The 15,371-nt window shown below is 41.4% G+C and overlaps 1 protein-coding gene across 2 annotated transcripts in view; it reads right to left on the bottom strand.

Moving 5' to 3' along the window:
- The window catches only part of LOC108260352 (astrotactin-2), a 345,742-nt gene that overhangs the window by 10,229 nt on the left and 320,142 nt on the right, over positions 1-15,371 (bottom strand). For both annotated transcript variants that reach the window (XM_017460589.3, XM_053676996.1), the window contains exon 20: positions 10,617-10,758. In XM_017460589.3, the coding sequence (XP_017316078.1) occupies positions 10,617-10,758 (142 nt within the window). The remainder of the gene's footprint in view (positions 1-10,616; positions 10,759-15,371) is intronic.

A 15,371-nucleotide genomic window follows, 5' to 3' on the forward strand; every position in this document is an offset into this window, starting at 1 on the left:
GCACGAACGAGTGTAGCGAGTGTAGCGAGTGCTGCGAATCTTAACAACAAATCTGCTGAGGCAGGTTTATGCTGGTACAAGATATCAAAAACCTTCACATGCCTCCATGGAAAATGTCAGTGGGAAAAGAGCTTCATGCTGTAAAATTAGCGTCGTAAAGAATATCGGGTTCAAATTCTTTTAGTTTCAGTGTTTGTCTTGACTTTAGCATTGTTAGCATTTAAAATTGCACACACACAGCACAAAATGGACGAATGAATGAATGAATGAATGAATGAATGAATGAATGAATGAGGGATTTTACAATCGGGGTGCCATTTGTGTCCCTCTGATACTGCATTTACAAACATGCATGTAAAGTAAAGCTACAATATATTTTAAACCCAGATCTTTCACAACAACCTACGTACACATTTCAGTTAAGCTAAAGCGCTAACAAAACCGCTGGCGGCATGTTGGAGCATCATTGCCAACTCACAGCTCTATAGATGGATCCTGAGCTTGGACTTGGGTCTGTGTATGTTCTCCACATGTCCGTGTGGGTTCCTTAGGGTTCCTAGGTTTCCTCCCGCCTCCAAAAAAACAAGCCGACTGTAAATTGTCTGTAGAGTGTGTGAATTTGTGTGTGCACATTGCCCTATATGGATCTGTGGATCTGAGCTTATCCTGGGAACACTGGTCATGGGGTGGAATATATATCCTGACTTGGGATGCTAGTCCACCGACTAGCATCCCAATTCAGTATATATTTCCACCCTATGACCAGTGTTCCCGGGATAAGCTCAGATCCACTGTGACACTGTCCAGGACAAAGTGCTGAAGAGGAATGAATGAAAATTATTACTGGCTCCGTCAAATAGTCAACCGTAGCTATGAAAAAGTGCGACGCTTAAACTTTATTTTATTTTAATTGAAAAAAAAAATAAATAAAATTTTTACTTCCATGCTAACAGCCTCTTTTTCTCATTTCTTTTTGTTTTTCACATCATTGCCGTTACACAACAGTGGCCTTCTAGATCTTTTTATTTTTCAGTAAAAGCTGAAATTCACTGAAATGGATACTATTTATCACTGTAAAGAAAACATTCAACAAGCCACACTCATTCACCACCATAATGACTTTTTCTCCATTCCGATTAGTTATTTCTTTGCATGGAAAGGTTCCTCCATCCCCACGAGTTATTTCTTTACATGCCAGGCTTCGGCTTTGTCCTTTGTCTGGGGGAACCATCTTCCAGTACCACCAACTGAGTGTTTTGTTTGTAACGCGGCCTACTTTTGCATGGCTTGCATAGTTTGTCTGATCTCGCTATTCATCGACAGAGACGTGTGGCATTCTTCTCCCAAACCTCACCAAAAGCCATCTCCTCGGATTCTGCCCATCATAACAATGCGGCCATCACAGCGAGCACGCTGTTTGAATTACGTGGTTTCAGAGTCACCCACTGAAGACAGAGAGTGGCTTGTGTGTGTTTTTCCTTCTGTCAGACAATTTGTAAAGTTTAGTTTACGGTTTGAAGATTTTTTTTTTTGTTTTTGCGGGTTTGGGTTGGGGGGGGTCTCCGCTCAACACTGTTTTTAGTTGTCTGAGGTGTTGGCAAAGATGGGATGTGTTTCAATAGCTCTAAAAAGGTCTCATGGAAGCGTTAACATTCCTTGTCTATGTATCATCGGAGTTACTGACAGTATTAACAGTAAGCCTCTCTAACATCGAGAAAAAAAAAAATACTGTAGCAGAGCCGATAAACATACGAAACCAAAAATCGCCATAGTTCAGCGACTCCAGTTTTCAAAATACGATTCAGCTTGGCTTCTGTAACAGAGCCTCTGTTGTGGTTCATCCAGTCACATGCATGTACGTACAGCCGGAGGAAATAAGTATTGAACGCGTCAACGTTTTTTTCAGTAAATATTTTTCCGATGAGGCGATTCACATGAAATTTTCACCAGGCATCAGTATTAACTCAAGAAATCCAGAAATACAAAGACATCCAAACATTAAAGTCCATAAATAAAGTTATGTGTAAAAAAATTGGAATGACACGGGGAAAAAAGTATCGAACACACTAAGAAAAAGCCGTTCTCCAAGGCAAGGAAGCAGCTGAAATCTGTAAGTAATTACACCCCCTATCTGTGCAAATTAATATCAGCTGGGTTAGTAAACTGATGGTCTATAAAAAGTCTTTTCGTTTCCAAGGTGTTACACAAGAAACCTCTCATGATGGGTAAAAGCAAAGAGCTCTCCCAAGGCCTTCGGAACCTTCCACTTTATTACCCATGACTTTATTTACCAACTTTAATGTTGTGAATTCTTTACATTTGCAGATTTATTGAGTTAATACTGATGTCCGGTGAAAATGTCATGTGAATAACTTCATCGGAAAAATATTTACTGCAAAAAAAAAAAATGTTGACGCGTCCTATACTTCTTTCCCCCTGCTGTAAATAATATAGCTGAAGGCATCCTGGTCAGAGTGATTTCATGACGAATTTGTTTAGGTTTTAGAAACTGGAAGCAACATTGCGGGCAGGTACGATTAAAACAAACAAACAAAAAAACTGTTGGAGTAAATGTTTTGCAGGAAAAAAAAATTCAAAAATTCAAAAAGAGTCAAAAGCAGTACCACGGAGATCCAGAGCAAACGTATCCATGTTCAAATAGTTGTCTTATTTATAACCATAAACGGATCAGTAAACTAATCACTAATGTTTAAGCTAGGGTTTCCCAATCTAGCGCTCATGACCCCGTATCTTCTTCTGATTTATTAATTTATTTTATATTACACATATCGATCTAACTATGAACACAGATTGTGTCCACTATTTTAAAAACAAGCCTCATTTAAATTGAGCGTACGTGTTATTCTAGTCCGTTCTGCTAGTCCTGACACACTGCACCAGCGTAAGGAATTTCACAAGACTTTCATTTGCCTTGTCTTGATTTTGAGTGAGTTTTCTCCACCTCCTTTCTTTTCTTTCCTCTTGTGTTGGATTGATCATCTTCGAATGCAGGCGTTTACTTTAGAACTTCTATCCTGTGATATTCTATTCTGTGTCTTTATCTCTCTCGGTCTGTCCATCTTTCTTTTCAACGGACAGGCTGTCACTGTGCTGCACGACTCTGTGTTTGGTATAGATCGGCTCTGAAATGGTGCTACCCTGCAAACAATCGGCAGTGATAGCGATCGCCTTGGAGAACAATGCCTGCTGCGAGTCTACCTCACCAGCGAGAAGGTCAAAACACAAGGGAGAATGCTGGTGAAACACCCTCATCCCCTTCCACACACACCACTTTAGTACAGTGCTCTATTCATCGTGCCTAAGCTCTATAGTTCACCTGACCATCTCAATGTGGGAAAAGTGTGTGCGTTTTATGCGTGCATGTGTGTGTGTGTGTGTTTGATTTAGTACTGAGGATGTTCCGTGGAGACGCTCTGACTGTGTAAAAGTATCTAGTTGGCACGGCGCATGAAACGGTTTATGGGTCTTAGAGCATTAGATTCCTCAGGATCCTTCCTTATCAACCAGCCAACTGCTTTCGCACGCAGTTTCAGACTATAACGCAACACAAGTAATTGCTTTGCGTATTCTTAACACAAAACCGAAAAAGGAAAAATATATCATCTGTGTAGATAGGTTTTAAAGAGATAGAATTTGTGTGTGCTCACAATAAAAATGTGATTGGTTAATTCCGCTATCACATCCCAATTTCTAACTTTTCTTTTTGGCGTTTTAAGATTAGCCGTCTTTCCTGTTTCCTGCCAGAATTGCAATACTGCAGAACATTAAAACCTAATATTGGTTAGGTCCCCCTCCACTTGTGCCACCAAAACAGCTCTGAATCGTCAAGGCATGGACTCGTGAAGGTGTACTGTGGTATCTGGAACCAAGATCCTTTAAGTCCTGTAAGTTGCAAGGTGGGACCTCCATGCTTTGGACGTGTTTGGCCAGAACGTCTCACAGACTGGATTGAGATCTGGCGAATTTGGAGGCCGAGTCAACACCTTGAACTCTTTGTCATGTTCCTCAAACCATTCCTGAACAATTTTCGCAGTGCGGTAGGACACATTATCCCACTGAAAGAGGCCACTGCAATTAAGGAATACCGTTGCCATGAAGGGGTGTACTCGGTCTGCAGAAATGTTTAGATAGGTGGTAACATCCACATTAATTCCAGGTCCCCAGGTTTCCCAGCAGAACATTGCCCAGAGCATCACACTTCCTCCACCAGCTTGCCTTCTTCCCATAGTGCATCCTGGTGCTATCTCTTCCCCAGGTAAGCGACACACACGCACCCGATCATCCACATGACAAACCTGTGATTTGTCTCTGCACTAGCGTCTGAACACAGCACTGTGGAAAAATGTAAATAAAGCAGGTTTTCAAAGATCATCTCCGCTGGAATTCATCTCCATAACATTTGATTTAGGCCTTCCAAGTATTTGAAGCTGAGCCGTTGCTTGAACTTGATCTGATAAAACGATTATTTTCCAGATGGATTGTGAATAAAGGATTCTTTTACAGTAGGGATAGTTGTGGAGGAATACTCCCATGGGGCAAAAAAGCACACCATGTACCTCACTGGTATGTTAATAAGTCTCCATTCAAGGTTTATGGAGTCAAGACAAATTCCACTAAGACCTTGTCAATAATAGCAACTCAAATTGAATGGGTCAAATATGGTTTAAAGGGTCATCAGATTTTATGTTCAAGTCCAAATGACTTTCCCTGCTTTTAGATTTTTTTTTTAAAATTCATTCGTTTCCACATCTGAGCAAAGCATAGTCCAAAATTGCTTGCCATTTAGGATCTGTTCACTGATTTTTGAACAACTGTTAATGGAAAATGTACAAGGCTACAGCAATGTGTCATGGACAATGTCTCATGTAGTTTATACTACCACAAACTGGTTTTATGCAATCATTTCTGACAAGGCTATAGCAAAATTGCACTTGGATCATCCTTGATAGTCAAGAATCCATTATTAAAAATGGAAATTGTACCTCACTGATCAGCACTAAAAATTTAACATTAAAACCACCTGCCTAATATTGTGTATTAGCTCCCCTTGTGCCACCAAAACAGCTCTGACCCATCAAGGCCTGGACTCCACAAGACTTCTGAAGGTGTGCTGTGTTATCTGGCAGCAGAGCTTTTAAGCCGTTGTTGTGAGGCGGGGCCCCTATGGATCGGACTGGTTTGTCCAGAACATCCCATAGATGCTCGATTGGATTGAGATCTTGGGAACTTAGGGGCCGAGTCAACACCTTGAACTCTTTGTCATGTTCCGCAAACCGTTCCTGAACAAATTACGCAGTGCGGCTGGGAGCATTATCCTGCCGAAAGAGGCCACTGCAATTAGGGAATACTGTTGCCATGAAGGGGTGTACTTGGTCTGCAACAATATTTAGATAGGTGGCATTTGTCAAAGTAACAGCCAGATAAATGCGAGAACCTGAGGTTTCCCAGCAGAACATTGCAGCCCAGAGCGTTACACTGCCGTTGGAGGCTTGCCTTCTTCTCATAGTGTATCCTGGTGCCGTCTCTTCCCCAGCTAAGCGAAGCACACTCACAGATGTCCACATGATGTAAAAGAAAACGTGATTCATCAGACCAGGCCACCTTCTTCCACTGCTCTACGGTCCAGTAATGATGCTCACGTGCCCATTGTAGGAGCATTGTTGGTGGATATGGGTCAACATGGGCACTCTAAATGGTCTGCGACTACCCCACCTTTCTACCATAGCCAGCATGAAGTTTTTCAGCGATTTGTGCTACAGTAGATCTTCTGTGGGATCGGACCAGACAGGCTAGCCTTCACTCCCCACATGCATCAATGAGCCTGGGGTGCCCATGACCCTGTTTGCTGGTTCACCAGTTGTCCTTCCTTGAACCACTTTTGGTAGGTGCTACCCACTGCGTACCTGCCGTTTTGGAGATGCTCGTTTTCCGAGTCCAGAAAGTCATTCAATTGAAAAAAGAAAAGAAAAAAACACTATTACATCTTGCTATTGCCATTTAATATTTTTATTTCATGTCATCAGCACCTCAACTAGTTTCCTATCAAAAAAATGGTTTCAAAGAAAAACAGGAACATAGAGGTGTATGTAGAACTTTTATTATATTACAAGTGTATGAAAATACAAATAAACCTGTTCTGTCGTTGTATTGTACTATATCGTGCTAATGTTTAGGGGCGGATGATATGACTACGATACGTTTTCTCAGGTAGGCCTATCGGTAGCATTCAAGTAATTAATACTAAGGAAATTGAATAAAACGATTAAACGTAAAATAATAAAAACGTAAATACGACACATACAGTGATTCTTGTTCGATTTACTGAAGTTATTCAGTCAAAGGAGTGAGTGATTATCATGGGATCACCCACCTACACTTCTAACACAGAGTTTAATTGGGGTTTTTTTTTCTCTAAAAAACACTTGATCATCATCTTTCATCTGCTTTCGTTTAATAAGAACACACTGTTTTCGAATCCTGTGTGTGTGAAATGTAATTTGACAAAACTTTATTAGTTTTCCATTAAACATTCTTTGTGTTTGGATCAAACTTCCAGGTTTTAATGTGCATGTTTGGAGTGCACGCTTTATGCAACACCTCATAACTCAGGCCACGGCATGGGTCACGCCTGGTTTATCATGTTTTTACAATGCCAGGAGATTGAATTTATCTCTTCTCTACATGGAATATCTATTTACGTCTGCTAAGTTGTATCAAAAATTCAATGATGAACACAAGGCTACATTGGTTCCTCTGGAAATGGCCAAATCAACATCGTAACTGCCATATTTTATGTTCTTTTGGACGATAAGAAGATCTTTTTCCGCTCATTTCACAAGGATTTTCATTGAGTAAAAAAAAAAAAAAAAAACCCTGCTATTTTCTTGAGCATGAACAGAAAATGTATCTGTTTGAATGAGAAACCAGTAGTAATGCTATCTTCTACTGATTAGAAAATGTGCCGTCGAGCAGGATAAGTGTTCTGGACGACGTAACTCTTTACGCAAATGGAGATCTTATCGAAGGACGGAGAGTCTGGGGGTGCTGGCTCGTCACCGATAGCACCGCTACAGACTGGTACAGTGCATCCTTGCATATCTCTCAACAATTCACGTCGGTAAGCATTCCAAGTTTCACTATGGCTTCCTTTGACCTTTCGGATTGCGCAATTGTAAAAGCTCCAGAAACCATCCAAAGAATCAATGGGGATCGGTTTTCCCAAGATATGAATTGCAGCCCTGAGTACACGTCTTTCATGCTAAGCTAGAACAAATGCGTCAGAAAATCCACTGATTCTACAAAAGGTTCATGAACTTTCCTTCATCAGTTATGCTCAACGTCCAGCATTGAGAAAGGTGAAAAAAAAACAAAACTAAAGGCCCCGAAGAGCTCTGAGGTGGAAATAAAACAGAAAACCACACAGCAATTGAAAACGCTCAGAAATTAGTACAGCGTGTTCTTGACTATCCATTTGCTTTCTTGGTATTTTGTTTAGGGATTATTTTTTTTTTTTTAGGAAGAGGTAGGGGTGATTTAACTGGATGGCTAAAAGTGACATGCAATAGGGTCAAACCATTCAAAAGTACATCCTGTAATCCAGATGTCATTTTAACAGCTTTCAAAGGCTAAATTATGATCTGTCTAGTTTCTCACATAAGAAGAGTGAACAGATTATGATAATCGACACAAAATAAATCAACGAAATCCACTTGTTGGACACGTGCGTATTTGATGGTTGTAGAAAGAAAGAAAAAAGAACGAAAACAAGCTGTATTATAACACACTGCTATTCGTATCATTTAACCTTGTGTTTAGCGGTTTCTCTGCTAACAGGTGCTAACTTGTTTATTCCACATAACTATCATTTAATCATCGCTGGAGGGTCATTAGCGAGCCTGTGTAATCGTAGACTAGTAAAATATAAAAGATTGTAGCTGACAATCTGGATGCTACCTAGCAGGCAATCATGTGATGATCTTGTAGTTATGCAGAGTTCTTTTATAACTAGCAGGCTCATTGCTAGCTAGCAGGAACTGATCTTGTAGCTACATTAAGTTCTTTAATAATCGTATAAACAATTCAAATGTAGCGGTATCTAACAAGCTGGTTGTTAGCATGCTGAAAGCTAACTAGCAGAAATCATGCTATATTCTTCGAGGTATATTAAGTTGCGCTATAATCTTACAAACTGATACAATCTGGATGGAATGGAAGAAAGCTAGCAGGCTTGATGCTAACGAGCAGGCAATCCTGTTATGATCTTGCAGCTACATTTAGTTCTTTAATAGTGTTTATAAACTATTCGAATTTGGGACGGTAGCTAACAAACTGTTTGCTAATTAGCAGGCAACCAATGTTATGATCTTGTAGCGTTACATTTTTTCCTTAGGAACACAACATTTAACAGGAGATTAATACTTGTGGTACGGTAAAGAGCCACTGTATTCAAATGTTTTCAAATAGCTAGCAGGTTTGAAGTACACCTAACCATAGTGTTAGCAATAAAACGCCAGAATGCTAGCATGGCCTTTATTCCTTGAAGCAGCACTGCTGATACTAAACCCCTTTGTATTTTCTCTATTTTGTAAGTGTGTAACTCTATTATTTCAGTCAAGCGGAGGAATTGCGTGATTTCTAACTAGCTGGAGTGTTTACATCATACTTGGCCTCTTATTTTAGGACTAAATGAGTGCATTCTGTCACCATCTTTAGTGCTAAATGAGCTATAAATGATAATAGGTCATCAGGTTTGAATTAAACCTCTTTTTACTGACCATGTAGCAGGATCTCGCACACTCAAGACCCCCAAAACCATCAATCATATCTGCAGATCAGGTGTTCGAGTGATAACGAGTACAGGCAATGCATCCTTCCCTCAGCATCGTCTGCGTGAAAACAGCCAAAGAGCTGTCGATCCTAAAAGTCACATTAGCAACACAAAAGCGAGATGCTTGCATTTTCACACAGCGGGCCGAGCCAACAGGCCCCATCAGTGTCTCCGACTTCCTGGATCGACATCCATCCCTGCTCTGATCTGTCTAATTCACCGTGACCGTGTTATTCCCCATCGCAAAAGCCGGCGCTGCTGAGACCACAGTATGTTCGTGTTAATAAAAGCCAGCTGCACTTCTCCATGCTGACGGAGGGAGAGGAAGAAAAGCTCTGCTCCAAACAAATAACATGGCTGCCATGAGCGAAAACACTCCAAACAGGATGTGGCCGTCACACGCACCAGAGCAAATATTTTGCAGAGTCACACTTGCTTAGGACAGAGAGACGCAGACATAACAGACTCTGTCTTTTCTTTCATTTTGTAGAATTCTGTTTTTTCATGGCTTCTCGCTGTGCCTTTGCGAAGCCTGTATACCATCACTTCATTCTAGTCATGCAAGAATGTCTAAATACGTAACAATTACGCAAACTTCATGCTAGTTCGTGGCTAGCTTGGCACTGCTCATCAGTCAAAAGGGGGTTTGGCAAAGTTCTTCACTAAAACTTAATACTAATGTGGTGAAGTGCACGGATTTGATTTTGACCACTTTCGACTGAGTTCATGCAGACACAGATGGTACCCTCGCTGCCTTACAGCTCCAGCGTCTCCGGTTCTATCCTGAGCTCGGGTACTGCTGTCTGAGCTGACTGCACAGATTTGCATGGTTCTCCCAGTGTCCCTATGGCTTTCCTCTGTGTTCTCTGGTTTCCTTCCACCTCCCAAAAACCTGGAGACAATGGTCAGTTATCTCAAATCGCACTGTAGAATGGTAGGCAGTTGTTACAATTCTAAAACGCACTGTAGGTACTGTATGTTTACAGAATGATGGATACGTTATGCTAAAGGAAGGTGGCGGTTATTTTCGCTGCAATAGTTTGGATCGACTTGTCACCTTAGAGAGACCGGGCCCTGCAAATCAATACTATGGAACAATTTCCAATATATTATTCAAATTGTAATGCTAATTCATAAACGGAAATTCGGTCATATATTTGCAGCAGCAATTCCCTTAAACATACGCATAATTCAAGACATTCCCTTGTTAGACACTGTGATTGACTGGTGATCCATTCAAGGTGCATTGCTGCCTCACACCCAGTGTCCCCGTGGGATCGACTCCTGATCAACCGCAATAAAAGTACTCATTGAAGATGAATGAATAAATGAAGGGATTTTTTTCTGCACAGCAGCATGCAATGGCTAGTAAAATTAAAGTGGAAAATCTGTTTCATGGATGCCACTATAGTTGTTGTATATTTGTGTTGCCTCAGAGGAAGTGACGTTGGACTAAACCAGTGGTCACCAACCCTGTTCCTGGAGATCTACCGTCCTGAAAACCTTCCTGAAGCTCCAGCTACACTATAATCGTGCCCAGCTGACGTTCTAATCATTGCATTAAGAAGGTCTTAATCAACTAAGACAGGTCTGTTAGAGTTTGTGTGGAGATGAAACCTGCAGGAAGGTATATCTCAAGGAAGAGGGCCGGTGACCGTCGGACTAAAAGGCGCAAACGGTTATGTTTTTCCAAATGTTGCCAAGTTTATCCTGTGAAAATAAGCTTTCTTTTAACGTGGACTGGAGGAATTACATATCAAGGACTTACTTATAGAGGCTATCAGGTTCCAGGCACTTAAAGATGAGGGAGTAGATAACGGAATGAGGATGTTCTCCACTTTTCTTTCCAGGGACCACACATGAAGAACCCAATCCGGAGAACAAGTCATCCACCAGACTCAGTACCTCGCCTGCAAAATAGTGAGAGACAGTGAGAGAGAGAGAGAGAGATCGAGAGAGAGAGAGAGAGAGAGAGAGAGAAAGAAAGAGCAAGAAAGAAAAAAGAACCAAAGAATGTGAGCAACAATGCCACAAAACCAACCCTGAGAAACTGAAAAACATTAAAACCTTGTTAATTGTGTTGTTGTGAGCTCACCACAAATGCAGTTGACTCAACTAATCACATGCGTGTACACAGAGACACCACATATTTATTTCTTGTTATATTACTGTATCTGTATTTGTTGTAAACAGGAGCCGACCACACGCCATCTCCCGACTGCGTACGGAGAAATTATGATACGCTGACAAAACATTTCCCAGCACTACCCAAGAGGTGGAGGGATTTTTCCAAAAGAAGCGAGCAGTGAAAACATCTTGATTTGAACAACTTTCCACTCTTAGTAGGTAGCAGACACGTATCGACGTTTTTCTAACGCGTGCCAAAATACATATCGATATGGCGTGACGTGCCTGGGTTGTACGAAACCTGGGAGCAGTTAAAAATGGGCTGCCGAAGGGGAGGTCTAGAGAAAACGAAAGAAAAAAAAAAACACACATGAAGGGTCTGAACGAATGAATGATATACGCACTTTCCCAGAAGGCAGTCTGTATTTAAAGAAAGCTTCCCGCACGCATACCGACACCTCAGGAATGCCGAGCCAAGATCTCTTTTCCTAAGGTCCCAAAACTGTTAGGGTTCTCTCTGGGGCCACCACATCTCACGGACTTTTGTACGTTTTACAGACTTGACATTAATTAAATAGAAAACAATGGAACGGCAGCCTCGCGTCAGACCGCAACGCGACCCATGCTGACTCAATTGAATGATAGAATGCCTTGAATTCATGCATAGTTTCCTTTTTTTCCAAGAAAACCAAATATCTCATGTTCTATACGAGACGATATTTCAGCCACACTCCCCGTGAAGCCAGCGGTGAATACGAGACGCCATGAGTTATACTCAGTGTAAAATCGGCGAAGGGGTTACAGAAGGCCAAAGCGAGAGATCGAGCATACCTTTACTGTGCTTCCCTTTCCTTTATTGTTCAGTCGTAACTGAAAATTGGTCTTTCCGTCTCGCCACTTGTACGCAAAAAGAACAGACTCCACATAAATTCACAAAAATAACAACGTATAAGAAAACATCGTTTTCATCGTCATAGCATCTCGCCACAATGTACTTCATTAAAAATAATATGATAAAAACCTTAAAAAATGCTTGCGCTAGTATGAATTCATATCCCAGTAGATCAGCTGTTGAGGGTACTTATTGCACGTACCACAAAGGATTTTTTTGTATCTTGCTTTCCTGACCTTTGGTATTCTGTAACGTTGTCCCGATGGGACTAATTGGAATTTACTATTAATTGGGTGTGCTGTATCAAGTATAATTGACCCTGCCTTCCTGTGTACTCTCCCTTTATAGATCTCTTCCATCCATCCATCCATCATTTATACAGCTTTATCATTTTCAGGGTCACGGGGAACCTGGAGCCTATCCCAGGGAGCATGGGGCACAAGGCGGGGTACACCTTGGTCAGGGTGCCAATCCATCGCAGGGCACATACACACTCACACACCCATTCATACACTACGGACACTTTAGACACGCCAATCAGCCTACCGGGAAACCGGAGTACCTGGAGGAAACCCCCCGCAGCACGAGGAGAACATGCAAACTCCGCAAACACAGGGCCACAGTGGGAATCGAACCCCCGACCCTGGAGGTGTGAGGCGAACGTACAAGTTATGACACTTTCACTTAAACGAGATTAAACGTACGTGCTCTCTGTCTAGTAAGTTCTCGTTTAAAAGTCCGACTAGGGCCATGTCATCTGCATATTTAAATCGGTTTAAGTCCCTGCTGTTTAGTTGGACTGTATTTGTATGAATTGAAAATACCAGTGGTGATAACACACAGCCCTGAGGTGCCCCTGTGTTCAAGACCGTTATTAATTCCGACCATTGTTCCACCCGATAAAATTTTCTGCGGGCGATCCGTTAAAAAGTCCTTAATCCAAAGAATTAAAGCCCCACTTACACAATACACCAAGCTCTAGAAGACATCTCAACACGAGATTAATCTGAACCGTGTTAAACACTGAGGTATAATCAATAAATGAGATTCGGGCATACGTTTTAGGTTGTTCTAAGTGACTAATAATTGTGTCTACCATAATGAATAAGTGAGGCATCCTCTGTCCATCTTTGAGATTAATAAGCAAATCACAATGGATCTAAACGCTCAGAAACCATTAAGTGAAGTTCACGCTTTATGACTTTTTTCCAATGCACTTTGCGAAAACGTGATGTCAAGGCCACTGGAAGAAAATCTTTTAAATCCTTTGCACCCATTTTTTTAAGGGTCCGGTCGAATCACTGACATTTTCCATGAATTCGACACAGTATGAGTATTCATACTTCATACCTTCTCGAGATTCTCCTTGTGTTGATAACGGTTCCTTGCGGAAGTTTTCCGTAAGGAGACGTTATTTGTCTAGACACTAGCTAGCTAACAAAGTTAGTTGGTTAAATAAGCTTGCTACTACTGTAGCTAGCCACTCGGTTGCTAACTGCTAACCAGGTGAGCATTTGTAGCTTTTTGTACTGGATTTTATCTGTTAACATCAAAAAACAACGACAACAAAAAGAAGGTTTTCTTTCATATTCACTCCAAGCTAGCTGATTTTGAAAGCTTTTTCTCCGTTTTCATTAATAAATTTAAATGAATGCCGAGGTACCCAGTTTTAATAAAATACCATCTCGTTAAATTTCCTATAAATGCAGCCATAAGCAAAGCTAAATGCATGCAACCTTAACTCTTCCTACTTGTTGGCTCATAAAAATCCCCCAGGATTTGCAACTGTGAGGTCCTGTTTCTGCTAAATCAGTACACTGTCAGTTCACACTTCCCTCTCTGTACGTTTCTGTTGAAGGAGGATTTACATGGGAGATGGATCTCTGACAGAAGCCACATAGTCTTGGCAGAAAGAAAAATAAAAAAAAAAGTCCCTCTGTTTTTGATGTAGTCCAGGCCGACTGCTCTTCGGACTTGCGTAAACACACGGCTGCTGTGATTCTACCATCCGTGTGGCCTTGGCCTGAAGACCGCGGGGGCTCACGGGAGAATTTATGGAACATATCTACTGTTACGTCTCGTTTGTTTGGTTTCTTTGCACCCGCGCGCCCGGGAGCTCGGGGCTGCCTGGTTCGTGTTAAATGTTAATTGTGCTGCAAAAGTGTTGGGAGTTTACAGAACGTCTGAGGCCACAGAGTCACACGTGTTCGTCCGTGATGATCTAAGTGACACTTTTATTACTTCTTTCCTCCTTCTGTGGAGTTAGCTTAGCGCAGGCAATGAAAACATTACAAGTAAAAGTACGATCACACCAAATCAACCCCACAAGTCGTGCTTGTTTTCGTAGAGTATCCGAAGCTCTTATTCTCATGAGATTAACAGCGATGGAGGGGTCAAGAGGCGCTCCAGGCCGAACGCGATACGACACTGGCACAAGAATGTGCGGAATGCGGCCGCAGAGCCAGAACCTGGCAGCTTCCTGACAGCTCCGTGCAGAGAGCGAGAGAGGGGCCATGCCGAAGGGAGAAAGACAAACCCAAAAACTTCGAAAAGAAGCCGAGGGAGTGTGTGTGAGTTAGTAGGGGTAAAAGGTGGAATGGGAGGCAGGAGACAAATAATTTAGTTTGAAGGTTTATGTTTCTGAATGTGGTCTGGATTGAAATAATATCTTTGTGTGTTTTGATAATCAGAATAAATCATCGGGTTGGTCCGTGACTGGGAAGAGGGCAGGGCAGGCCAGTCGTCTGGTGTCTTTCAGGGTCTCGGTCAGAATTATCACATAATCCAGAGATGTTAAAGAGGAAAGAAGGATAAAAGCGAGTCGACAAACCTTAAATCTTTCAGCAGTAATGCGCCAGCTGCGCTCAACTGCAATCTTTCAACAAAGCCATATTAACTTCTATGTTCTATTAAAACGAGCCATTTCTTTCTTTTCCTTTTTTTTTTTTTTCTTAGTAGAGGGAAAAATCCAAAGAAATTACGCTAAAGTGGAACGATATTACAAATGAATTTTTTCCCAAATCAAGCTTTACGAGCTTGGCTGTGTAGATCACAATTTAAAGACGATGTTCAGGGTTATTTGGTAAGAATGTGTACGAATGTGGAATAGAGATTTACTAATTGAAAACAACAATTTGTGGAACATGTCCTGTGAATATCCAGCATCTTCTATCTGAGCTGTGGATCCATCCAGCTGCTTCAAGGAGTCATGCTTGGTTTGTCACACTGTCACTGACTTTTGGTGGATGGGGTCACGGTTGTGCCGTATCCTTTCCATGTTTTAATAATTTATTTAATGTTGCTCTGAAGTTCACGAGGTTCAAAGTCGGGTATGTTTTTTTTTTTTTTTTTTATAGCCAAAAACTGACTGATACTCTTAAGAGCGTATTATCTCCATTTTATTTCAGGTTGTAAATCAACAAAATGTGGGAAAGTTTAAGGGGGTGAATACTTATAGAAGTTTATACAAATACACTTTATACAAATCTATCCATTCCTTTTAAA

This window comes from Ictalurus punctatus, chromosome 28, assembly GCF_001660625.3.
Source record: "Ictalurus punctatus breed USDA103 chromosome 28, Coco_2.0, whole genome shotgun sequence".
Classification (NCBI taxonomy): domain Eukaryota; kingdom Metazoa; phylum Chordata; class Actinopteri; order Siluriformes; family Ictaluridae; genus Ictalurus; species Ictalurus punctatus.